Raw genomic sequence first — 27,675 nt, 5'->3', positions numbered from 1 at the left:
GTAGCATCACAAGTGCACATATGTAAATATTAGAAGTGAAGTAGAAAGAATTTTTAAAAAGTTACCTCAAACAGTCTAATATGAAGGGGTTATCACTTCCCCGGCTATAGGTTGACTCATAATAGAGCATAATGGCCGAGGGGTAAGAATGACCCTCATTCAGCAGATTTAATCAGAAAGATAATAGCTGCGAGAGGTGATTCAACCAAGTACTGAGCGGGGGGGGGGGATGCATACGTTTGAACTGCTGACATTTTAGTTTTTGAATGTTTACTTTCTCATGCTTTAATTTCCCTGTTTTTGGGGCTTGACTGAAAAAATGAGCATGTGATTCACAAATAAAATTTCTCAGTTATGTTGATCAAAATCCCTGGTTCTAATATTTATGTGAACAATGGATTGGGGACGCTGTAATAACTTGTCCTCTTAACTCTGCGGCACTTGCATACTTGTTTTCACGGAGTAATGCGCACGAACACCGTGATTTCTTTCAATGTCAACACAATCTGTCACTATTAAATTAATATTTTCTCCACCAAAGGATATAATGCACATTTGTCCACATAATACTGCATCTGCCAAGTATTTGTTCACCAATTAAATTTATCTAAATTGTCTTGAGGCCTCTTTCTCACAACCGCACAAGTCTTGCGCTGTGGGCAAATTGAGAATTTACATTGCATTTTCTCATCTAGCCGTACATTATGAACCGCTGGAGCTCTAGTACCAGTTCCTGCAGTACCCCATGAGTTACATATGACTGCACGATGATATCACTCTGCAGGAGCAACTTCAGCGAGGAGAGCAGCAAGTTCCCAGCTCGGCAAACTAGCAGAGCAAACCCGACCAGCAATCACGAGTCAATGAGTCAGTCTGTTCCAAAACTTTCTGCTGGGCAATTACACCATCTTCTGATCGCTTAGTATCAAAAATGAACTTCTTCCAAAGGAAAGCCATGTTCTGTTTCACCATTTTTTTTGCATTATAAAATTTATTTAATAATATAAACAGGGAAAGATCATGTACGTTCAATTTCCATTTGGAAAGAAGAATTTTATCATAATATGGTCAGTATCTCAGAGGAGCCTGCACAAGTTTATTAACTAACCTCTTATTGTGGCACAGTACCAAATCCAGGAGAGCTAGTTCCTTAGTTGACTCCTCAATGTATTAATCTAACAAAAAAAAACTCTGTAAACTTCAGGAGTTCATCCTGTGCAGTGTTACTGCTAAGCTGGTTTGACCAGATTTCAGTAAATTGAAGTCAACCATGATTCCATGCATCACCGGCTTTCTATTTGATACTGTTACCTATATTAAAACTTAGGGTTGAAAGTCTTGTGGAAACCCCTACCAATATTTTCTGCCCTTCGGTATTCCTTGGTTCCACCCAAACTGATTCGAGGTCTTGATTTTCTGAGCCAATACCCTTCCTTGCCATTTCTCTGATTTCATCGTTCACTAACTCCATCCCACCTTCCTCTTTAATAGACTTCCCAGCCATCGTTACCATGCCTCTATAAAGTAATTATAGGCAATACAGCTACAATTATTAAATTGCCCACTTTATTATGAATACTTCACTTATTTAGATACAGCATCTTTATAGTTGTATTTTTAAACATTTTAGAGACCTTTGCAATTTTTGTCCTATGGTCTTATTTCGCTTATTACAATTTTTCTTACCTGGAACCGGTTTATTACTGCACTCGAGTAATTTGTGTTCTTCTCAGAAACAATTTTATGATATTATCCCACGTGTTCCTCATATAGTCCTTCCTTGTTTCTCTTTAGCACTCTCCATTTCTCTGTCTCACACACCCACCCATCCCAAAAGATCTCTCTCCTCTCAGTGGCAATACCAGGGCCCCACAAACCCTTCCACACCAATCACTGAGCCACACAGTTATCTCTCGGATTCAATTAAATTTGTCTTTGGATGATTATATAAGTTTCTGCTTTTCAGTTTTGTCTGCACATACTCAAATTCCCTCAGCAGAAACTTCTTCCTTGTCCTACCTAGAGCACCGATACCTAAATGGACTATGACAACCGTATCCTCCCCTTCCAAGCACTTCTCCAGCTTGAGGAATTTTCACAATAGTTGCCCGTCACCCTCAGCACAGAAGTTCTGATTATGGCACAAGTACCTTCTTAACAATAATCATCATTAATGCCAATCAATCTCTGTCCTGGAAAGGATATATGATTCATTTAAACTCATTCCAGTACAGTCATCTATTATTATTTTCGAATGTCATTTTATGTCTTTTTTTCTTCTGATAATTTGTTCTTTAATTATCTATATTTGTTTTATGTTTTATTTTCTCCTTCTATATATCTATCCTTAAAACTCTGGTGTTATTGGTTTTGACAGTTACCAAAATCCCATCAGTTCTGATATTAGCATTTGAGCTGGAGAGAGAGGGCAAAGGAAATTTTGGTAACTACCGACATAAACCATGAGATACTCTTTTTATTTCAGTGCGATCTAGTTGATGCTGCACAGTCTTGCAGGGCACAAAAGCCTGAAATTTTAAACACTTCTGACATTAGCTCTCATTTATTATCTCTTCAGTAATATAAAGAACATTGGAGTCCATTCCATAAATGAATTTGAGACATTGACAATTACATTGGATTGGCCTTCATGATGGTTATTTGTTATATTTTGCAGGTTTAGTGCTTTAGGTATTTGCCCAATCAATTTGATTCCCGTCTGATCATACTGGGACAAAAGGCTTAACAAAATAGTCTGCCGAATCACTTCAGACATTTCTATTTAGGTGCAGTTTGTTGCTTGTCCATCTTCCAGCAATATACTTATATCGTTCCTATTGTTTCAAGTCTCTGTATGCATGTCACTTGAGGCCATCATGTAGGGATATCAAGCATTTAGGAAGGTAAATGGGATGTTGACTTCTATTTTGAAAGAGTTTGACTACGGAAGTAAGGAAGTCTAATTACACATCTGTATAGCGCTTTGGTGAGACTGTACTTTGAATGTTGTGCACACCTTGTTCTTGTTACTTATAAAATGAACTTATCATGGAAATAAATTCAGTGAAAATTCCCAGGAATGGCTAATGTGCCATATACAGAGAGATTAAGTATACTGGGACTGCATTCTTCAGCCATTAGAAGAATAAGAGGAGATTAAATAGAAACTGACAATATTTTTAAAGTGCATGATAGATTAAACGCAGAGAGAAGAGTTCCCTTGGTTAAGGAGTTCAGAACAGAAGGTGCAGTTTGAGAACAAAGGGTAGGTTACCTAGAAATGAAATCAGGAGAAATATCTTCACTCAGAGGAAGGTGAACCTTTGGAATTTTCCATGCACTCTCAGTAGACAGAGACTAAGATTTGACAACGTGCTCAAAAGTTGCTTGAAATACAACATCCCTCCAATTCCTGGGACATTCTGGCCCATGACTGTCTAAGGTGGTGAAAGAGAACTGGGGAGGGTATTGAGAATCTCAGTACCATCCATTTAAAGCCTACAGAGGCCCCTGCATAAGCAGCTGGAGCTTATCATCTCCCCAAACTACCCACCTGCTTGCCCCATATGGCACCTCATGACACATCTGCAGTTCTTTAGAGCCCGCAAAACTGACATGGAAGAAATTGCCATCAATCTCAAGTGCCTCCCCAAGAATGAGTTAAAGGGACAAGTTTTGAACAGTCTACAGAACATGTAAGAAAGACAATAATGAGATAACTAGAGATTCAGTCCTGGGACAATGAGGAGACCCAAAGTAAATCCAAATTAGAAAGCACGCTGAATGAGAGTCAGAAGATAAGTAGGAAGAGGCAGTGCAGCAGAACTTTACTCCAACAACTTAGCATGCACCCCAGCACTGTCATTGTGTGGAAATAAGGTAGATGTCCTTTTTTTGTGAAGGATTGTGTGCATGACAGGTACAGATAGGTGAGTTCAATAAACACTACTGTTATGAACATGGGAAGGGTAGGTCAGTGGTGGAAGAGGTGTGAAGAGTACTAGTTTTGGTTGATCTTAATACGGGCAAAATATTAAAATCTGCTGGTCAAACCAAAAGGTATAAAACAGCAAAGGTTGAACAGACATCATCTTCACTTCACAATATTTCTGTAGCAGCATGTGGCAAAGTCTTTGTTTCAAATTGGTGTTATGGAGTTTGCCATCTCCCCCAGTTCCAGATTCAGCCTGGTGGATACCAAGGCTGTTTCAGCTGTTGCCCAGGATGAATGTTTGTTTGAAATGCCACTAGAGTGAGGCATTACTTGAATATTGCTGTGCTAGGCAGATACATGCAGGGCAAATGTGATCTAGCAGCATCACAGGCACATAGCTGTACACCAGGGTCAGGAGAATGAGGGTGGGGGCATGGGATGGGGAATTAATTTATATATTACCTCTAGAATAAAAGCAATAAAATAACTTTGAAAGCTGATTGCTGACATGTAGACACATGTGGTTTTCAACTTGCAAAGTTCAAAATGAAGAAAGTGAGTTGGAGTCTAAGTTAAAGTTAATCTAAGCTCCTCAATGACGTTCAGTTAAGGAATGTGGGCCAAGACTTTGGAAGAACTTCATTTTCTGGGACTGTGTAACATGTATCCAACCAGAAAATGCTAATACAGAGCCAAACCATGACTCTTGAGCTTAGCAAGGCTACATGGCAATGATTATATAAAGTGCACTTGGCTGTTGGTAAGTTAAGGATACAGAGTTTCCAGTCGCGGAGTGTATGCTTCCTGGAAACACTGGAAGAAGATGCAATTTCTTTAGTTATTTACATTTGTCCAAACAGCAGTTCAAATCTTTAGTTGCTGAAGAAAGTTTTGGAGGGTTGCTGCACTGTTCTGTAACTTCCCTTGATCTTCCTCCAATAGATTTGGTGCAGTTACATTGACCACTCCGGCCCTGGTTAGTGTACATGGCAGGCTGAGAAATACTTCCCCACTGATTCCACACCAGCCCTGTGGGAAGAATGCATGTGGAGTTAATCGTCAAAGAGTGATGAAGAAAGCCAATTGCCAAAATGAGCCAAACTAAGCACTAACACCTTTCCTTTCTATCTACTCCTGCTTGTACGAATATTATCAGAGGATTCCCAACCTGCTGAAAAATAGCTGAAAACTCTCTGGAAGTGTCACTTGGTCATGACAACTACAAACACATGTTATTTCTTATCCCACAAGACATGCTAGTTAATATTAATTATTAGAAACAGAAGAATTCAAAAGACATTCAGACAACAAACATATTGATTTTATCTTCTTTCTACATTTTACTGCTCTTTTATATTTGTAATTCCACCACGCCATTGTAAGCAGTTATCATGGAATTTAAAAACGAATGTGAACCAAGGACCAAAGGCAGCGTTATTTGGAGCCCGTTCCATTGCTCCATTAGATCAACATGGGTCCCCTCACAGTCTGTACATATTGCTCCCAAATTTTTAAATTTTCCATTCAATCAAAGTGAATCCCAAGGGTTTCTACAGGCATATTACGAGCAAAAGAGTAGCAAGTGACAAAATTGGTTCTTGTTGAAATCAGAATCGTCATCTATTCAAGGAGCCGAATGAGATGGGGGAACTTATTTTATCATCTATATTTACCCAGGAGATGGAGGCAGAGTCTATACAAGTGTGGCAAACCAGCAGTGAGATCATGGGCATATAAGGATTACAGAGGAAGAGATGCTTGTTGTCTTGAGGCAAATTAGGGTGGAAAAATCCCCAGGGCCTGACAAGGTCTTCCTTCGGACCTAGTGAGATTCCAGTGCAGAAATTGCAGGGCCCCTGGCAGAGGTATGTGTTTAAAATGTCCTTTGCCACAGGTGAGGCACTGAAGGATTAGAAGATAGCTAATATTGTTCCATTGTTTAATTAAGGCTCTGAGAAGGAGTCGGGAAACTATAGGCCCTTGAGCCTGACATCAATACTGGGTAAATTATTAAAAGGTATTCTAAGGGACTGGATATATAAGTACTGGGATAGACAGTGACTGATTAAGGATAGACAACAAGATATTTCAGATTTCTAATATCTTTGTGTGCAGGAGAGTTTCCTGATATTTTCATAAATAGCCAAGTTTAGGATAATGAGATAATGACCTCTCACCTTAGTGAAAATAGCCTCAATAATTCCCTTAATTATCTCAATAGATTATATTTAATCCATTAAAGTCATCAGAATATAATCCTATGAAATACTATACAGACCATGCAGTATTCATAATTTTTAAACTCTGAGCACATTCTGACAAATAGGTGTTGCATTCTGTTTGAAGCTTGAGAATTCTTCCTACTTGTGATGTCTATAATTAAACAATGTTCACTTTTCCCTAATTTTCATTGAGATCTTATCTTAAAGTCTGACCTGCAAGTAACAATTCAAGGAGAAAAGACCAACTAGCAAAGCAGTTACAAGAACCCCCTTGTCATTGCCAGGATTCAAAGGTCCTCATATTCAGAAACAGTTTAAAAATACTAAACATATTCAATTAAATTTCACTTCAAATACATATTTTTAAAAAACACGATCTATTTAAACAAATTCAAACAATTGAAGCAGTCTAAGTTTCTTTGGACAACTGTAGCCATTCTCACAGCTGTTCTTATCCAAAGGTATGAGTACAAAAATTGCTACTGCATCTTCCCCTTTGCTTTTCAGCCCTGATGAAGGGTCTCGGCCCAAAGCGTCGACTGTTTATTCATTTCCATAGATGCTGTCTGACCTGCAGAGTTCCTCCTGCATTTTGTGTGTATTGCTGCTGCATCATTTCCGAGCAACAGATTCTAAACCCTCAGTGATGGGGAACTGTCACGACTTCAGACTCCATGAGGCAAAGCCACGTTAGTCAAAGCCACCATGAATGCCTGCATTCAATCTGTGTCACCTACAGACACATGGAAATGCTGAAGTATGACATTTAACTGTGGAAATACGAACATCTCACTGCAAGCTGCAAGTTTTCGTTCTGGTTAGCTTTATCTGTATTATCTAGCCGTTTACTCACCTTGGTGTAATCCTCCTTTCTCAAGGTCTTTCTAAACTACACAAACTTGCAAAGCTCGAATTACTCCTTACAGTTCACTCTTTTTGCACTGGGTCATCAGTACTTCTCTAATCACTTTCCAATACATCCACCTTCTTCTACTTTTACAACTGTTGTAGAAAAATTTGCTGATGATACTACACATAATCCAGCATAAACCATTGGTATATTCATAAGATCGGCACTATTCTCTTCATGATGAACCTTCATATTTGTTTAACTCGAAGGCTCCCAACCTTTTTAATGCCATGGACCAATACCAGTAAGCAGAGGGTCTGTGGAACTCCTGATTGAATTAGTCTGCTCAATGAAAACTGTGAACCATTGTTACCTGAGTATACCTTCAACTGTCTAGACCTGTTTCCACATGTAATACTTTACATCTCCAAATGTTAGAAACAAAAATGGTTGGCACTAATTATCCATTAAATGATGCAGGAAACTGCAGATGGATGGTGGTTGGGAGAAAGATTGGGCTTTATTGCTACGCCATCTGAGGCCGAATCAGCAGTTTGTCAAGTGTTTAGAAGCGGTCACCTGGAATCCATGAATCAGCATGACCAGAGGTACTGTCAAGCTGAAAGGTGGGAAGGACACCCAGAAATGCACTGAAGGTGAACAGTCAGAGAGGTGAAGGTGTTCACTGAGGGTAAACAGTCAGAGGTGAAGGTGTTCACTAAAGGACAACAGTCAGAGGTGAAGGTGTTCACTGAGGGTGAACAATCAGAGAAGTGAAGGTGTTCACCAAGGGAGAACAGTCAGAGGTGAAGGTGTTCACTGAGGGTCAACAGTCAGAGGTGAAGGTGTTCACTGAAGAACAACAGTCAGAGGTGAAGGTGTTCACTGAAGGTGAACAGAGAAGTGAAGTTGTTCACTGAAGGTGAACTGTCAGAGAAGTGAAGGTGTTCACTGAGGGTGAACAGTCAGAGAAGTGAAGGTGTTCATTGAGGGAGAACAGTCAGAGAAGTGAAGGTGTTCACTGAGGGTGAACAGTCAGAGAAGTGAAGGTGTTCACTGAGGGTGAACAGTCAGAGAAGTGAAGGTGTTCATTGAGGGAGAACAGTCAGAGATGTGAAGGTGTTCACTGAAGGTGAACAGTCATAGAAGTGAAGGTGTTCACTGAAGGTGAACAGTCAGAGGTGAAGGAGTTCATTGAAGGTGAACAGTCAGAGAAGTGAAAGTGTTCACTGAAGGTGAACAGCCAGAGAAGTGAAGGTCTTCACTGAGGGTGAACAGTCAGAGAAGTGAAGGTGTTCATTGAAGGTGATCAGTCAGAGAAGTGAAGGTGTTCATTGAGGGAGAACAGTCAGAGGTGAAGGTGTTCATTGAAGATGAACAGTCAGAGGTGAAGGTGTTCACTGTGGGTGAACAGTCAGAGATGAAGGTGTTCACTGAGGAAGAACAGTCAGAGAAGTGAAGGTGTTCACTGAGGGTGCACAGTCAGAGATGAAGGTGTTCACTGAAGGTGAACAGTCAGAGAAGTGAAGGTGTTCTCTGAGGGTGAACAGTCAGAGAAGTGAAGGTGTTCATTGAGAGAGAACAGTCAGAGAAGTGAAGGTGTTCACTGAAGGTGAACAGTCAGAGAACTGAAGGTGTTCATTGAGGGAGAACAGTCAGAGAAGTGAAGGTGTTCACTGAAGGTGAACAGTCAGAGAAGTGAAGGTGTTCACTGAGGGTGAACAGTCAGGGAAGTGAAGGTGTACACCGAAGGTGAACAGTCAGAGAAGTGAAGGTGTTCACCGAAGGTGAACAGTCAGAGAAGTGAAGGTGTTTACTGAGGGTGAACAGTCAGAGAAGTGAAGGTGTTCACTGAGGGAGAACAGTCAGAGAAGTGAAGGTGTTCACTGAGGGAGAACAGTCAGAGGTGAAGGTGTTCACAGAGGGTGAACAATCAGAGAAGTGAAGGTGTTCACTGAGGGAGAACAGTCAGAGGTGAAAGTGTTCACTGAAGGTGACCAGTCAGAGAAGTGAAGGTGTTCACTGAGGGAGAACAGTCAGAGGTGAAGGTGTTCACTGAAGGTGAACAGTCAGAGAAGTGAAGGTGTTCACTGAAGGTGAACGGTCAGAGAAGTGAAGGTGTTCACTGAGGAAGAACAGTCAGAGAAGTGAAGGTGTTCACAGAAGGAGAACAGTCAGAGAAGTGAAGGTGTTTACTGAGGGAGAACAGTCAGAGTTGAAGGTGTTCACTGAAGGTGAACAGTCAGAGGTGAAGGTGTTCACTGAAGGTGAGCAGTCAGAGAAGTGAAGGTGTTCACCGAGGGAGAACAGTCAGAGAAGTGAAGGCGTTCACTGAAGGTGAACAGAGAAGTGAAGGCGTTCACTGAGGGAGAATAGTCAGAGGTGATGGCGTTCACTGAGGGTGAACAGTCAGAGAAGTGAAGGCGTTTACTGAAGGTGAACAGTCAGAGGTGAAGGTGTTCACTGAAGGTGAGCAGTCAGAGAACTGAAGGTGTTCACCTAGGGTGAACAGTCAGAGAAGTGAAGGTGTTCATTGAAGATGAACAGTCAGAAAAGTGAAGGTGAACAGTTAGAGAAGTGAAAGTGTTCACTGAGGGTGAACAGTCAGAGAAGTGAAGGTGTTCATTGAAGATGAACAGTCAGAGAAGTGAAGGTGTTCATTGAAGATGAACAGTCAGAGAAGTGAAGGTGTTCACAGAGGGAGAACAGTCAGAGAAGTGAAGGTGTTCACTGAGGAAGAACAGTCAGAGAAGTGAAGGTGGAGGGTGAACAGTCAGAGAAGTGAAGGTGTTTCCTGAGGGTGAACAGTCAGAGAAGTGAAGGTGTTTACTGAGGGTGAACAGTCAGAGAAGTGAAGGTGTTCACTGAGGGTGAACAGTCAGAGAAGTGAAGGTGTTCACTGAGGGTGAACAGTCAGAGAAGTGAAGGTGTTTACTGAGGGTGAACAGTCAGAGAAGTGAAGGTGTTTTCTGAGGGTGAACAGTCAGAGAAGTGAAGGTGTTCACTGAGGAAGAACAGTCAGAGAAGTGAAGGTGTTCATTGAGGGAGAACAGTCAGAGGTGAAGGTGTTCATTGAAGATGAACAGTCAGAGAAGTGAAGGTGTTCACTGAGGAAGAACAGTCAGAGAAGTGAAGGTGGAGGGTGAACAGTCAGAGAAGTGAAGGTGTTCACAGAGGGAGAACAGTCAGAGAAGTGAAGGTGTTGACTGAGGAAGAACAGTCAGAGAAGTGAAGGTGTTTCCTGAGGGTGAACAGTCAGAGAAGTGAAGGTGTTCACTGAGGGTGAACAGTCAGAGAAGTGAAGGTGTTCACTGAGGGTGAACAGTCAGAGAAGTGAAGGTGTTCACTGCGAGATGAACAGTCGGAGAAGTGAAGGTGTTCACTGAGGGTGAACAGTCAGAGAAGTGAAGGTGGAGGGTGAACAGTCAGAGAAGTGAAGGTGTTCACAGAGGGAGAACAGTCAGAGAAGTGAAGGTGTTCACTGAGGAAGAACAGTCAGAGAAGTGAAGGTGGAGGGTGAACAGTCAGAGAAGTGAAGGTGTTCACTGAGGAAGAACAGTCAGAGAAGTGAAGGTGTTTACTGAGGGTGAACAGTCAGAGATGAAGGTGTTCACTGAGGAAGAACAGTCAGAGAAGTGAAGGTGTTCACTGAGGGTGAACAGTCAGAGAAGTGAAGGTGTTCACTGAGGGTGAACAGTCAGAGAAGTGAAGGTGTTCACTGAGGGTGAACAGTCAGAGAAGTGGTGTTCACTGAGGGTGAACAGTCAGAGAAGTGAAGGTGTTTACTGAGGGTGAACAGAGAAGTGGTGTTCACTGAGGGTGAACAGTCAGAGAAGTGGTGTTCACTGAGGGTGAACAGTCAGAGAAGTGCTCTTCTAATCACCATCACCACAAGAAAAATTCATTATGGGGTTAACCCAACTCACCTTCACCAGTGTGGAGATGGAATGTGAACGTCCCAGATTTCCTAAGATAGTCTCACTTAAATCAGCCACTGACAATCCAACAGACCAGGATCTGTTACTTTTATCTTTTAATCCTTTTAAAGCCCTAGAATACAAACAAAATATTCAAATCCATCACTGAAATAAAACTGTTGACATGTTTTATACTGGGATGAGGGGATGGATTGCAAATGCTTTTCACACTGGACTGAAAACTATTGGTGTTTTCAGATGGCCTGTTTCCGTGCTGTAATTGTTATATGGTTATATGTACTGTGGAGAGCATTCTGACAGGTTGCATCACTGTCTGGTATGGGGTGGGGGGCTACTGCACAAGACTGAAGGAAGCCACAGAGGGTTGTAAATTTAGTCGGCTCCATCCTGGGTACTAGTCTACAAAGTACCCAGGACAACTTAAAGGAGTGGTGTCTCAGAAAGGTAGCATCCATTATTAAGGACATCCAGCACCCAGGGAATGCCCTTTTCTCATTGTTACCATCAGTTAGGAGATACAGAAGCCTGAAAGCACACACTTAGTGATTCAGGAACAGTTTCTTCCCCTCTGCCATCCGATTCCTAAACGGACATTGAACCCCGGAACACTAACTCACTTTTTTAATGTATATTATTTGTTTTTTGCATGATTTTTAATCTATTCAATATATGTATGTGTACTGTACTGTAATTGATTTACTTATATATTATTATTGTTGTTTTATTTTTATGTACTTTTTCTTCTTCTACATTATGTATTGCATTGAACTGCTGCTAAGTTAACAAATTTCACGCCACACGCCAGTGATAATAAACCTGATTCCGATCCTTGTGCAACATGACTGATCTTCATCAACCTAATTTCTGAGTTTTGTCTAAACCTTTTTTGCACAAAGAGCTGAGGTTTTATTTCTTCCATTAGTTGTGGGAACATTAATTGAACTTGCTTTCTGCGGAGAGAGGCAAGGGAAAATGTTACCAGGATTCTCACCCCCAATCACAACTTAAAATGCTGCAGGGTTTACGTACAGGCTTAGCTGTGAATCCTCAAGTACAATTCCACAGTGAGTGACCACCTGGCCTGTGAAAATATTGACCTTTGAAGACACAGACAATTACACTGCAGAAGAATGTCAGAGGATACCAAAATAATTTGGTGTGATTGTCATAGTCATTATTGATCCCGGGGGAAATTGGTTTTCGTTACAGTTGCACCATAAATAATAAATAGTAATAGAAATAGTAATAGTAATACTACTGTTAGTAAATAGTAATAGTCATGGAAATAATAACTAGTAATAGAATAGTAATAGCAAAATAGTAATAAATAGTTAAATAGTAATATGTAAATTTTGAAGTAAGTCCAGGACCAGCCTATTGGCTCAGGGTGTCTGACCCTCCAAGGGAGGAGCTGTAAAGTTTGATGGCCACAGGCAGGAATGACTTCCTATGACGCTCTGTGCTGCATCTCGGAGGAATGAGTCTCTGGCTGAATATACTCCTGTGTCTCCCCAGATTGCTAGAATTAGCAACGAACTGGGATTCCTACCTGTTTTCCAGCTGCTTGTATTTGTCATGGTCTGTAAGTACAGCTGGACTGATATGCTGCCCATCATCCCTTTCTGAGCCCTTCCACACCGACACTGAAAATTAAAGGAAAAATCAGACATTTCCAAGAATGATTGAATTCAAATATTTTATTACTCTCCATGTCAAATCAAATATCTCAAAGAGTAATAAATAGTTTATCTTTGAAATGAGTATGCCACACTCCCAAGCAAGCAGAAGAATCCAGAAGAATTCCTAACTCTTTAAATTCCTCAGATAGATGGTCTTCAGTCAACGTCTGAAACAAAGCTCTAACAGGGACTTTTGGATGAGTTTATTGGGATAATCTGTATGGCAAGTCCCTAATTTTTCTAAACTGACGTTGGCCTCTTTTGTTACGTGTCCAACTGGGGAAGCAGATCTCATTCCTTCAGTCAGAAGTAATATGAATCCAAATTTCAATTGCAAATAAATCCTAAATCAATGTAACAGTCCTATGGTTCACAGCAATCCCATTACAGAATCCAAATGATCAAAAATGTAATCAACCCCGTTGATTGAAGTCCAGACAATATTAGCCATGAGCTTGTCTGTTGCATTTTACCATTATTAAAGTCTACACTAATTCTTAGACATATGGGCAAGGTAATTAGCAGAGCTTCGTCCTGATATCCATCTCACGCCAGTTCAACATTACACACTATCGGATATTACATTTGCCTGCATTATTCAATCCATCGATCCTACAACAAATGAAACAGCCTGTCATTTTCATCAAGTCTGGGTCAGACATAACCACTATTTTGTTGTACACAAGGGAAGGCAACTCATGGGCCAGTGAGGGAGAAAGGATAGGGCAAAACAGCCTCCAGGATTGTGTTCTGTGACACCAGAACAAGAACAGACAAAGTGACAACAATGACAGAGACATAAGGAACAAAGTATCATTTTACTCCAACTACTTATCATCAACCAGTATGACAACCACACTGCGACACACTGAACAGGTACCTTCCTTGTCCCCGTGCTCTCCGATAATCCAGGCCTCCATTCCAGCTGGTGGCATTTTCAAAGATTTACCCAGGATGAACTGAAACCGTCGAGTACCCAGGTTACAGCCAGTCCCAATCACGCGGTGTGGAGAAAAGCCACTCAGCTTCCAGCTCACATACGTCATCACATCAACTGACAATCCAGAAAGGAAATGTTAAGGACCAAAGCAAATGAGACATGTCAATCCAGCTTGTGAACTGTGGATGGTCAGATGGAAAATGCAGTGTGCACCACCAGTCCTGTGAGGTCTCCCATACAACCCCTTATCTCTGATAATAAGATAGACTTCAACCACACCCATCCTTTTCCTAGACATTCCACAATACAAGCTATAACTAACATGAGTCACCTGCACCAACAGTTTATAATAGACTATTACTTGTACTATTATGTGGACTATTTTGTATATGGGGAGAAGATTCAAAAATCAGAGGTGCAAAGGGACTTGGGAGTCCTTGTGCACGATTCTCTAGAGGTTAACTCGCAGGTTGAGTGGATGGTGAGGAAGGCAAATGCCTTGCTAACATTCACTTTGAGATACAAAAGCAAGGATGTAATGCCAAGGCTTTATACAGCATTGGTAGACCCCACAAGACTATTGTGAGCAGTTTTGTCCCTCTTATCTAAGAAAGGATGTGCTGGCATTGGAGAGGGTCCAGAGGAGGTTCATGAGAATGATTACAGGAATAAAAGGGTTAACATATGAGGAGCATCTGATGGCTCTGGGTCTGTGCTCACTGGAGTTTAGACGAATGAGGAGGGATATCATTGAAACCTATCCAATATTGAAAGGCAACAAGAGAAACTCTGCAGATGCTGGAAATCTAAGCAACACACATGAAATGCTGGAGGAACTCAGCAGGCCAGGCAGCATCTATGGGAAAAAAGCATCCCGCTGAAGGATCTCGGCCCAAAATGTTGATTGTACCTTTTTCCATAGCTGCTGCCTGGCCTGCTGAGCTCCTCCAGCATTTTGTGTGAATATTGAAAGGTCTGGCTAGAGTGGATGTGGAGTGGATGTTTTCTATAGTGGAGGAGTCTAGGACCAGAGGCCACAGCCTCAGACTAGAGAGATGCCCATTTAGAACAAAGATGAGAAGGAATTTCTTTAGCTAGAAGGTAGTGAGTCTGTGGAATTCATTGCCACAGGCAGTTCTGGAGTCTAAGTTATTGGGTATATTTAAAGTGGAGGTTGATTGGTCAGGGTGTCAACCATTATGGGGCGGAGGCAGGAGAATGGTTTGAAAGGGATAATATATCAGCCATGATAGAATGACAGATCACTCGATGGGCCAAATAGCCTAATTCTGTTCCGAGGTCTTATGGTGTTATAATGTCCTCTAGTCCAACCACTTTTGCCTTAATGAGCCCTCCTACTGCCTTATAAATCGCCATCCTACCTCCTAGTAAAACCAAAGGGCTGCGTACCTGGCTGGGAGGCAATAATGAGAATACAGTTGGGACTGTGTTGTACAATGTTGGGAATTATAATTCTGAACAAATCCACGTTGCTTTGCAATGCTTCCAGGTATGAGTCCTCACCGCTCCAGGTGTTGGCAGTGATTATCACTATGTCTGAGCCTGCTGAGTTTGAGTAATCTGGAGGAAGGGGGAGAAAAACAGTTAGTTCAGAGAATGGCTTGGATGGCGCATAGCAGTGTAGCACTATTACAGTGTCATCGATGCTGGTTCAATTCCAGCCACTGTCTCTACATTCTTCCCATAACCGCGCGACTTTCCTCCAGGTGCTCCGGTTTCCTCCCACATTCCAAAGGCGTGCAGGTTAGGAGGTTTACTGCGCACATGCGTGGAATTGGGAGGTGTGTGCTTATTGGGCAGAATGGCCTGTTACCGTGTGGAAAAAAAATCACTAGGAAAAAAATCATGAACAGCCAATGAACAGATGTGTTTCTGCTGGGTCCAACAAAGGAGCAAACTGAGGTATTACTGTAGAGGTTGCAGAAGGGCAAAAGTTCAAGTTATGTGCAGACATTGTACAATCACGACTGAGAACCTAGCCTCTCTTTACACAGCCTCGTCCTTTACGTCTGCAACCCAAGGTACAAATTATGAGGCACATGCTAGCTATTGGACAGTTATTTTACTAAATCTAAAGTATTATTGGCATTAATGCATAAATTTTATTGGTTATTAACATCTGAAAAATGTATTTTAATTGGTATTTATATATGCAATTGATGGAATTAGAAAGCGTACATGGAATTAGACAATTGCTGCCCAAGAGCCATGGGGATCCTGGAGAGGATTCACTGAATGGGCTCTGCAGCTATGTACCCACTTTTGGAGACTCTGCAGTTCATGTCCCATGTGTTTTTGTTTACTTTCTTTTTACTATTTGTGTGATTTGTCCTCTTTTATTGCATGAATTGACTTTATTACTTACATCCTTCATACAAGAGGAGTAAAAATCTTTACGTCTCCGTCTAAATGTGCAATGTGATATGTGGCAGTCTTGTGTGTGCATTTTAGTGAATCCTATTGTGTTTCTTTGTTTCGTAGGTGCCTGCATGAAGGCGAATCTCAACGTTCTATATGATACACATACTTTTGATGTATAAATCTGACCTTTAGTGAAAGTTTCAATGGATCAGTATCTGTATAAAAATTGACAAATGTGAGCTGAAGCTTCACAATAGTTTGGTGACAGGGCTGATCTGTTCTTGTCCACAAGTAAAAAAAGTGTGTCTGGGAAACGGGCACAAGCTGTCCAACTCCAGTTAATTAGCAACAACATGACTATAGCCAATGAATTGTCGACGGGAAGCAAATCTCAATAGACCACTACTATAAATTATTAGATTCCAAACGCAATCTTTGCTAGTTTTGAACAATTATGATGGCATTTTGTGAAAAGGAAAATACTCAGGGATTTTGAGACAGAGATTTCAAAGTAAAGTATCATTCTGTTAATGTAAACTTGGGATTACATCGTTGCTCCCAAGCTCGTTTGATCAACTAAAAAACAGTCACGTTTTTTCTTCTGGATTTTCCAGTCAGATGACACAAACCTTTGCTGATTTCAACTTTAGGCAGATGAAAGATTTCCATGTCCAATGTTCCACTCTTTACTGTGTTTTCTGTGGTGGGAATAAATACTAATTTTTCCACAATATGCTAAAAAGGAAAAAAAAACAAATGTGCATGATTTAATTTTTCCGATTTTCAGCCTTCCAATTCTTCACTGGACACAATCACCAGTGTTGGAAATTGTTTAATATTTCATCCATTCTGTATGTTGAAGACTAGATTGCAAGTTTTAGTTGGCCAATAAACTGAACTGCACTGATCTTGATGTAGTCCTGAGCTAAAATTCACACGTACATTTTCCAGTCAGAATGACTGGACGGCGTTCCATTTGGGAACCCAACTGATGAGCTTTCAACTTCCTATACACAGATCAAAATCTAACTCCTACAGCTTGAGGCCTTTGCTAGTCTCAGCCACTCATTTTGACCAGTTTCTGGTCTCACTTGTTGCCTGTGGCATTACTCTGGTTACCCCATGAACATTTTCAATGTAGTTCAGCAATTTGAAATCCTTACCAAAACCCTGCAAATGTTAACAAGCTTAGGGAAATCTACCTCACTTCCTAACGTCCAAAATATAACAGAAGAAAACGTTACTGGTACAATTATTTTAATGTGTTGCATGTGTGAGAACTGGCAAGAAGATAATAATCCTTTGCTAATTTTAACTAAATCCAATTATAAGAGCTTAACAACAATTAATCCTCCCTGTTCTTGAATCAAAAGTTACAATTTCCAGATTCTTCAAATGAGAAACAAGATACATTAGATTTGTGATCTTTCCCAAACAATACATTCAAACCATACCATACAGAATTTTCCTTTATGTTATGTTTCACCATCTGTGATTGCTTAGTCCCAACATCAATATATCAATAAATAAGGGTTGCCAACACAACTCACAATAAAACTCAGTTAAATTTGGGTACATGATCAAAATTAGTTTGCTCTGAACTATTGTTTTGATCTATGAGTCTACCACAGCATGTTTTTGCATCATCCTTTGATATATGTTCTATCTGCTGTGATTGATAAACTACCAGTCAGGATTGAAGTTTTATCTTCACGGCTATAAATTACTCACAATCTCCTCTGCCTTACTGAAAAAATAAAGAAGGCACATTTGAAAATTATCTAAACTCATCTCTGGCACTACAATAGTAAGAGTAAAATAGCAGGGATTGAGATTATAAACAGAGGAGGGAACCCAAAGGTTAACACAGACCAAGAGTGAATAAGTACTAACAAATTATTGATTAATTGGTAGCTAGTTGCATTATCAATCTCAATACACAGTCACCATTTAGTCCAGTTCTACCAATTACAAACATGCTCACTATAGCCTGCCACTACCGTTTAATACTGTCAGACTTCAAAGGACATTAAGCTTCGGTTCAGGATATCACTAAGGCTGAGACCAAACCATTATTCAGTGAACAAAAATGATCAAGTAAGTCAGACGATGAGAAATTGGAGCCCAAAATTGAGCTTTAGACACTCAAAGATTGTAGGATGATGGGAAGAGCAAAAGAATTGACAGACTACTGGTTGGGTGGGACTATATTCAGAGGTCATGGGTTAAGGGTGAAAGGTGAAAAGTTTAAGGGAAACATGAGGTGAAACTTCTTCACTCAGAGGGTCGTGAGAGTATGGAATGAGCTGCCAGTACAAGTGACACATGAGAGCTCAATTTCAACATTTAAGAGAAGTTTGGACAGGTACACGGATAGTAGGAGTGTGGAGGGCTATGGTCCCAGTGTTGGTTGATGGGAGTAGGCAGTTAAATAGTTTGGCATAGACTAGATGAGCCATATGGCCAGTTGCTATGACTCTACTGATGTAATGAAGCAAAATAACAAACCTTGGCTTCAATACTGGGAAGTAAAAAGAAGAAAATTCAGAAGTCATGACCAATTTCAGTAGATCAGTAAAAGACAGCAATAAAGAAAAGCAAGGGGATAACAAAACATCATCTTGTATAGTCTTTACAGCATTGAAATAGGTCATTCAGCCAATTAGTTCAGGCAGGTGTTCATGTTCCAAAAAAATTTCCACCCATCATTCTTTACCTACCCCTAATCTACCCCTCTTTCAAATGTGTGTGTTCATAGAGTTTCTCCTTTCATGTTGCTCTGTGAAATTCACATGGCAGCAATTTTCACATTGTGACCACTCCCAGCCTAATGAAGCTTCTCCAACTCTAAATAAAAAGTATCAGCACAAACCATGTGTTCCAGAACTGGAACTGGATTATACCTGAGAGCAGATATATTAGTTGCTCTACCTTTGCTAGAATGCTCATGGTGCATGCCATTCCCAAGTCACCAGCTCCTAGTACTGTAACTTTGCTGGAGTGCCAGTCAGCAGCTTGCATTTTTGGCTGAGGGTTGACATCAGAAAGACCTGTTTGAGATCAATAAAATTATATCACACAGGCTTACTCTTACATATTAAACTGTTTATTAAAAATGACAATCAACTTCCTTTCCCTATTTTCTTCTCATCTTTCAACAAGGCACTGACAACTATCGAGTGATGAATCCCAAAATACTGACTGATTATTCCCCTCCATAGATGCTGCCCGACCTGCTGAGTTTTTCTAGCATTTGTATGTGTTGCACAAAATATTCCATATCTTCAGAATCTCTTGTTACTGACTTTGTGCAGGTCTTTCGGAATTCTGGAACGTATTGTTCAACCCTAATTGCTTCAAACTGATGAGAGAGTTAGGAATCAACTATTTTAGTGGGCCTGGAGTCACAAACCAGCCGGGCCAGTTAAGGATGGCAGATTTCTTTCTTGGAAGAACAACAGTCAATCAGTTTAGTAATTTTCTTTGTCTTACCAATGCCTATTCTTCATATAGAATTTTGAAAAGAAAGATATATTTTAAAATGTCCCATTTTAACCTGCTTTCTACTTTAGCATCCTCTTGTACGGAACCTTTTTTCTGTTCAACTTTCATATTGTCTGCTGACCTTTCAAAATCTTTATTACCTGCAATGGCAGGTGACCTTTTTGCAGATCTCACTTAACATCTGTACTCAGATTCCTTATTCTTAGTTACTTTAATCAGAATTCAAACTCCCCTTGGTCTCCATTCCATGTTATACATGAAAACTTCATTGCTTTACCTAGATCATCATTTCTGAAGCTTCTGTAAACTAACGCATACATTGAATTCTAAAATAGTCGTAAGTCCTGTTGCCATGACATGAAGCCAGAGACCAAGGTGGTGTAACAGGAACCAAACGGAGTTTGCTCCCATGATCGTTTATATCAACTAGGCAGCTCCAGACCTAAGTTTTGCCTACATTCATTGCGAAAGTAAAACCCTTTCTAAAATGTATGTAGTAAAAAACAAGAGATTTACTGTTCATAAACAAATTAGGTCACACTTTTTAAGACAGCAGATCAAAATGCCTAGAGCTGGGTCCCTGCATAAAGTTGACTTGACTATTCAAATCCAGAATCCAGTCAGGAAAAATTGGTCATTCATAATTCTTTGTCAAGGGGCAATGAATAATTAGAATCTTTAATATTCTTTGTTCACCGTCCAAGCAATGTTATGCCCATTAGCAGAAATATCAGCTCTTAGAATGTTAATGGGAGCATTTAGGCATTTGTTGATGGCATTGAGGAACATAACTAAAGTGATATTACAAATTGAATATCTAAGGCTTTTAAGAAGAATATGGAAAGATATTACCATGGAAAATCTTAAGCTTTCGATATTCCAAGTGATGTGCACAATGAAAATATCAATAAATGGTATTATTGGCTGAGCTAAAAATGGCACCAGAGGGCGACTTCTGCCAGCCCATCACTGAAACAGTTAAATTCTTGCTCCTCAGGATGGCTGGAGTCCTGTCAGGGTCTTTGATCTACAGCAGTCCTCAAACTGTGGTCTGCACAGCACGTGTTCCCATTCAGCCACATTTTCCATATGTCCAGGTTCAGCCTGCAGTCGGGCGACTTTGGCGTGCAGCCTTGCGTCGCCTCATCGACATGAATTCTCGCTGGTGTTGTGAACTTAAGCAGAGTGGGAGCCGGAACATCAAGACAGCAAGACCAGCTATCGGAGGCCTCTGCACCCAGTGATCAATCGTTCTCTCTCTCTCTCTGTCGATGGTAAGTGAGAGTTTGCAGCAGATTCTTGAGTCAGGGAACTTGAAATAAAAGCTTCGGACTGTGACTGTAACATCAAAACAGTGACTAGCTTCCCTCTCGGTGGGAAAGGGTGATATCTGTCTCTCCCTCATTAGTGACCGTGTGAACAGTTAGTTTTTATGTACTATAGATCATGGTCTCTCTTTGGAGGCTTTGCTGTTACTTACAAGGCAGGTGGTGGGAATGCTGATGCTTTATGCTAGAATGGGGAGTGTGGGGGGGGGAAGGGTTGATGCTACTTGTGTGTTGGAAGAAGCGGAGGCTTCGGGTTTTTACTTTTTTGTCTGTCATTCATTCCTTGGGGTTTTTCTTCTGTTTTGAGGATGTCTGTGAAGAGTAAGAATTTCAAGTTGTATATTGTATACATTCTCTGATATTAAATGGAACCATTGAACCATTGAAATGGCTTGCCAAAACATGGATATCACGGGCTTAAACAAAGAGCAGCAGGATGAGAATTTAACTTTTTCATGCAGAGGTCAGTAAGCATACACAATCCATTGCCCAATAGCTAAGACAGGGGTTCCCAAGCAAGGGTCCATTACCCTTTGGTTAATGGTAAGGCTCCATGGCATGAAAAATATTGAGCTAAGAGGACCTAGATGTTGTAGATAAATTTTAGGATATGGATAAGCATTGTTGAGAAAGAAGTGAAACAATTATAAAAGTCTTGTGATGCATATAGACTAATGAATTCCAATTTCCATATGTTTATACCCAAATGGAAGTTAAAAGAATTGACAAACCTGAAGAAATACTGGAAATAATGGTGTTGACTTCTGTCAAGGACAGTCCTTCAGCAGAGGACTTCATGTACAAAGGCGTTACTTCCTCAAACTTAGCGATCATTTCATTAAGCAAACCAATGATATTCGTCTTGGGCTAGAATTTGAGAATTCAATGAGTACACATTAAAAAAATACGAAGTAGATACTTTTCTCTCCTATTGCTCCTTTCTGGATCAGATTAGATATTAAGTGTTAGTTAAATAGTAATCAGCAAATCTGTCATAAGGAAAACGGGCAAATTCGTCTGTGCCTGTTAGCCGTCAGTCGATAGATATGAATACTTGGCGCAATTCACCATTGAGTAATCAATTTTCTGGACAAACATCAGTTTGCACCCTACCCTATCTAAGGAGCAGCTCAGGTTTTTCCCTGTAGTATGGGTCTTCAGAATGATCGATATGCATAATTGCTGCCAAACCTTAAGTATCAAAATGAACTCTTTGACCACTCAATCTACCTCAGTGTGGCTCTTGAACTTTATTTGTCTACCTGCATGGCATTCTTTCTCTAACTGTAACTCTACATTCTGCATTTTGATACTCCTTTTCCTTTCGTTTTACCTCGATGTGCGAATGTTTGGAATATTCTGTAGGGTTGGCATGCAAAACCAAGCTGTTCACTGCTTCTCAGTACATGAGACAAAAATAAGCCAGTTACCAATTACTTGTACACATCCTTAGAGCCTACAGATCAACTGCAATTGCAACCTCCCCTCCAAACCAAACACATTCCCAAACTGCAAGTGGAAATCCCGCACTCTGCCACTAGCACTGAACTCTGACACCTAACTGAATACGGTACACCTGCCTCGCTGGTTTTCATTGACAGGCTCAACTTGAACCTACGTTTCCTGGTTTTACTGCTCCTTCTGGTGATGAACCCAGAATGACACTGGGGATTTTGAGTTCTTACGTGACTCCAGTGCTGCAGGTATGGTAAATAGATGCGTCCTTGCATGTCTACGTGCTTTCCCACACGTATAACCATCTTTGATGTTGGTCTCAGGAAACATAAAGGCGGACCAAATGGATAAGAGTCAAGAATCCATATTCGAATGGGAATATTGTAGGAAGACCCTAGATAATCAAGGAAAGAAAATCACATTTATATCTCCTTAAGGAATTTACACCTCCGCAAAAAAAACTTGCAACCTAAAAATTTTCATAATTATCAAACTAACAATGATACCTGAAATCCACAATAACAAAGGTGATTCAAATGGAACAAAACTGTAATAATTTCTCTTATTAACAATAGCATAATGAAAAAAAAACCTCAGGATAAATAAACTCTTTCAATCCCAAAAATCTATAAAGTCAGAGTCGAGTAATGCTTGGTCTGGGCCATGCAACCAAATGTCCACTGAATTTTGGAATGAGCAGGGATAAATTTTATACAGTACAAAGCTCAGAAATGACTACTAGAGAATTTTTTATTTGTTTCCTATTGACTGTGAGAGACCTGTGGCAACTATTACTTTCATTCAGTTTGCTCTTTTTGTTAATTTCATAGCATTCAGATGGAGAATGGAAATGTTCTTTCAGAGTATCTTTTCTTGATTTGGATACCTTCCTTATAGTTTCACCAATAGTGCACTGTCTGAAGGTTTAGGAGATTGTGTCTGTTATGTCTGTGGCACCTAAAGGCAGCAAGTTGAACCAATCACTATGTTTACATCTTCAAAGAATGTAACAAAGTCTACCAGTCATTATTTCAGGTCTTGTGAATCAATAAAAATTATTCACAGTGACAATTATGTTTTACTGAAATGCAATGGAAATGCTGGAGATTTGTTATATCCAAGAGAACATTTAGAGCAAGATAGAATGTTGAAATGAAATTGTTTATCAAAATCAAGCAACGCAAATCTCAGGAGATTTTTCATCTGATTGAAAATGGATTTTCCACAATAGTATTTCTGGAGGAACTTTATCTCAATCATAGTTAACTACCAAAATTATGAGGGATATAGGTAAAGTAAATGCAAGGAGACGCTTTTGACTGAGGTTGGGTGAGACTAGAACTAGAGGTCATAGGTTAAGAGTGAAAGGGAACCCCCAAGGATAACTTTGGTACAAGCTGCCTGCAGAAGTAGCCGATGCAGGGTTGATTGGTACATTTAAGAAAAGTTTGGGTAAGTACATGGATGAGAGGGGTATAGAAGGCTGCGCGTCAATGGCACTTGGCAGAGTAATAGTTAGGCATGGATTAGATGCTGAAGGGCTGTTTCTGTGCTGTAGTGTTATATGACTGCCTTGGGTTTTAGCAGGTAATCAACGTTACAAAAACTAAAGGGATGAAGTTGTAATAGCAGCTTAAAAAACACCATCTTGCACTTGAATGATTGATTTGCATTGAAATTATATTAGGTAAAATTAGAGGCTTATCTCATTTCATCTTAACCAGTGTTTCTGAATGTGCTAAATATTATTCAGCAGTTCAACAGTTCACCTTTTACCAAACAAGAATTTAGGATTTCAATAAAACAGGATGGCCTTTCAGGTTTTTGTATTATAAGCACAAAATACAACAAAAACCTTGAGAGTAGAAAACTGGAAAAAGTAAGAGTTGATACAGATATCTTGCTCTCGATAGGAGAAACAAGAGAGGATGTATTAAGCGAATGGCACACAACTGGTAATACCCATCTTAACGAATACTTTTCCTTTAGCATAATCTACTACACATTTAGTACCAATATCAGATTGTGAAGCTCTAACAATTTTCAGCTGATAGACAAAGGCTCACCTTAGTATTGGGCTTGTGGTTCTGGCAGGGAGGAGAACCTCGATAATGAGCAAGAATAGAGGCAGCATAGTAGTGCAGTGATTAGCACAAGGCTTTACAGTACCTGCGGCCCAGATTAAATTCCCACCACTGACTGTAAGGAGTTTGTACGTTCTCCCCGTGACAGAGTGGGTTTCCTCCGGGTGCTTCGGTTTCCTCCCCAGTCCAAAGACGTACCAGTTGGTAGGTTGATTGGTCATTGTAAATTGTCCCGTGATTCGGCCAGGGTTAAATCAGGGGCTGCTGGGCAGCATGGCTCAAGGGACCGGAAAGGCCTATTCCGCGCTGAATAAATAAATAAATAAAAATTCTTTCTCTAATATGGGGAGGGGCTTACCTTGATATTGGATAGGGATGGTTCCAATTATGTTCAACAAATCTTTCTGGGATCCATCAGTGAAAGCTGTAATTTAAACACAGGTCTTTTTTCAATCTGCAAGAAGCTCACAGTTTCCAGAGGAAAAACATTCAGCTGAGAGTGCAGTAACTCATTCTACGCTTTCACCACAAAGCAATGCTTCTTTTTCACAAACACAATGCTCATTTTCTTTCTGAATCTACACCATCTGACTGGCCATAACCATTTACTGCCAAAAATGCAGAGATTATACATGTTGATTATTGTTATCTTGCCTGATGAAACAGTCCTGAGATGTCACATAAGCACTGCTTTCTGTTTTTTTCACATTATCCATAATTGGACAGTCAAGCCAGTTGCTGTAGCACTGGTTAGCGAGGAGGTAAGCCGCGGGATATTGAACCCACCCACCCAGTAACAGCCACTCAACAAAGCTTGTCAAACTGAAAATGGCATATTCATTCTGACTGATTTGTCCATTAACTAATCCTTAGTAACATTTTACCCTGCAGCCTATACATTCCAATTTTGTTTACCAGTCTCTTGTCACACCACATTGAAGAACTTCAGTTCAAAGTCACTAATTTGTCCTTTACTAGTCTAGCAGAATCAATAACCCCTTGTGTCACTTTACTGATGAAAAGGCTGGTGGGCCAGTAGTCAGCCACAATGCTTTTCATGCAATGTCATCAGTAGTTGCCATGTTACATTTTTTAAGGCAGAAGCAGGAAATCTGAAATGAAATACAGGAAATGCATTATCTGCAAAATACTTAACATTTCAGGTCTGGAAAACTAGCACACCTTCAGAATGCCAGATTTTCATGGCTCTGAGGACAAGCTGATTCAAGGCCAGTGCTTCTGACTGAAGCACCGTGGGAGCAGCGGCCTTTTTTGGGGCCAACTCTCTGGGCACAGAACTTGGAAAAAGCAACACAACAGACTTTTAACATCATATATCAGCGAGTTGTTTGTTATGTCTCCCCCTCTTGCTGTGAAACGGGAACACCTCTTTTTCCCTTATTAGGGAGAGAGAGAACCTGTGGTATGTCAAATTACTGGATGAATGAGTTGTCTTTGGTTCTGCAAGTCTGTGTCTTTATTAATACTTTGCTGCACACTTGAGTGCTCAGTGGGGCGCCTATGCTTTTTTTTGCTGGTGGGGGGAGTGGTGTCATTGCCTTGCTGCTGCTTTTGCGTGGGAGGGGGGAGCTGGTGGGGGCTTTGAGGTTCTAACGTTTAACAGTCATTAATTCCTTGGGGCACTCCTCTGTTTTTGTGGATGGTTGCAAAGAAAAAGAATTCCAGGATGTATATTATATATATTTCTCTGATATTAAATGTACTTATTGAAACCTATTGAAACAAGAAACACGCTTCACCAAAACTAGGTTATTGTTAACACCCATTCTGATGAAGGGTCTAAAACCTAAAGCATTAATGGTATCTTTATATACTGCTTGACTACTGAGTGTTTGCAGAATTTTCAGTTTCTATTGCAAACCCACAGCCTTTGCTGTGTGTTCTGACATTTCTCATTATGCAAGGTGAATCCAGTTGGCTGAGGGAAGCCTTCTGCGATGTATCCAATGAGGAAAGAAAGGTGGATTGAGACCCACCTGGCATTTCCAGTTGAAAGTGGTTGCAAGTACTTTAGTCTTGCCTCCTACCTTCCCTTCAACTAAACAAATCATTTATTCAGTATGCTAATCAAAACATTTTGGAATTATAAAGATATGAATATGGCATTAGCTTGAATGGCAAACAGTAATGAGGGAGCTTGAATACTATTTCAATTTTGTAGCCTTTCAATCATGAACAAATATAGTCAATATATATGGGGAAGACAAATGAGCAGTCCTCTTACAGGAACAACCTTGCAGGAAGATGCTATAGGTGACCTTACTAAAATGATACTCATGTCTGGGATGAGGCACAAATTACATTGCAACTGAACAGTCTCTAAATTAGACATTAGTAACTTTTGCAAATGAAGCTGGTATCTGCCATCCAGCATCCCATTGGCACCTAATTAAGGGACATCAGGATCAATCTCCTAGGATTAATATTTGTTGGTTTTGAAACTTTGTTTTCTAATATGTTGAGAAGGTCAAAACTCAGGTAGAGAAATTGTGTACGTAAGACACAGCAGCCAGAATTACCTGCACATGCCAGAAAACAATTCAATCATAAACATCAGTTGGGTAAGAACGGTGCGTTGTGTTTAGAATCGCACTGCTTAGCATACTAAACGTCTTTATCCTGGTATCAATTCTTCACATCCGTTTCCATCCTAGACAATTAGGTAAAGAACAAAATTTTTCCCTAGTTATCCAAATCTAGAAACTACCGATTAGATTATTCTTGATGGCCATGAACATATTTTTCAAGAAATGACCTATAATAAGACCCCTCCCCTTAGTTAGTTTTTCGTTCCCTCAGCCTGAATGCAGTGGGTGTTAATATCACAAACTTACATAGAACAGAGAATACAATCAGAGGAATTAAACAATTGTAGAGCTTACTGTATGTGTCCAGTGATGACTTAAGATCAGGGAATTTTTGGTGCATATGTTTCAGTTCCTTGATAGTCAGATCCCGGAATTTATACTGAAAAAAGAAATAAGATTCAAGTCGGTGACTGTCGCGCTCTCTCTCCCTCTCGCTCCCTCCCACTGCCACACAACCAAACACCAGACGCACAAATCACTGTCCGATGTCGGTCGGCCCCAGTGGTTGTCTCTCCCCTGCTTCCTGTACTCTCGGTCGCGCTGGCTCTCCCTGTGGGTCTCTCTCACCTTGCCTAACTGGCTCTTCAGTATCTCTTCATTAAACTCCATGACCTTAACAAGATTTCAAACTATTTTCTATTGCTCCTGCCACTTCCGGCTCCCACTTTTCGTCACGATTAGGTCAACGGAGAGACAAGCTGCGGGCCGGATTGGCGAGGCGGAGCTTGTTCCTGGGACACGCCGAGCCAA

At 40.5% G+C, this 27,675-nt stretch overlaps 1 protein-coding gene across 2 annotated transcripts; it reads right to left on the bottom strand.

Annotated features, from left to right (window-relative positions):
- Positions 1-995: 995 nt before the first annotated feature.
- Positions 996-27,675, bottom strand: uevld (UEV and lactate/malate dehyrogenase domains). Of its 2 annotated transcripts, XM_063062093.1 has the most exons (13): positions 27,493-27,543; positions 27,220-27,304; positions 26,857-26,987; positions 24,675-24,740; positions 22,463-22,626; positions 21,509-21,644; positions 18,877-18,995; positions 16,575-16,680; positions 14,974-15,144; positions 13,504-13,677; positions 12,494-12,587; positions 10,933-11,056; positions 996-4,963 (listed from the first exon to the last, which is right to left on the bottom strand). In XM_063062093.1, exons 5-13 carry the CDS (start codon positions 22,535-22,537, stop codon positions 4,799-4,801), a joined length of 1,164 nt encoding a protein of 387 aa, XP_062918163.1. In that variant the 5' UTR covers positions 22,538-22,626; positions 24,675-24,740; positions 26,857-26,987; positions 27,220-27,304; positions 27,493-27,543; the 3' UTR covers positions 996-4,798. The 2 variants fall into 2 exon arrangements, with proteins under 2 accessions (XP_062918163.1, XP_062918162.1); XM_063062092.1 differs by lacking the exon at positions 26,857-26,987 and having other exon boundaries at positions 27,493-27,675.

Source organism: Mobula hypostoma, chromosome 11, assembly GCF_963921235.1.
Source record: "Mobula hypostoma chromosome 11, sMobHyp1.1, whole genome shotgun sequence".
Classification (NCBI taxonomy): Eukaryota; Metazoa; Chordata; class Chondrichthyes; order Myliobatiformes; family Myliobatidae; genus Mobula; species Mobula hypostoma.
Note: the sequence above shows the minus strand (reverse complement) of the source record. Positions and strands in the feature narration are given on the sequence as shown.

Coding starts and splice junctions, on each gene's coding strand:
- uevld (XM_063062092.1), bottom strand. CDS start 27,534: ATGGAGTTTAATGAAGAGATACTGAAGAGCCAGTTAGGCAAG. Junction 24,741..27,219: donor GTCATCACTGGACACATACA/GTAAGCTCTACA, acceptor TTTAAATTACAG/CTTTCACTGATGGATCCCAG. Junction 16,681..18,876: donor CCATGAGCATTCTAGCAAAG/GTAGAGCAACTA, acceptor TTTCCTTTTTAG/CATATTGTGGAAAAATTAGT.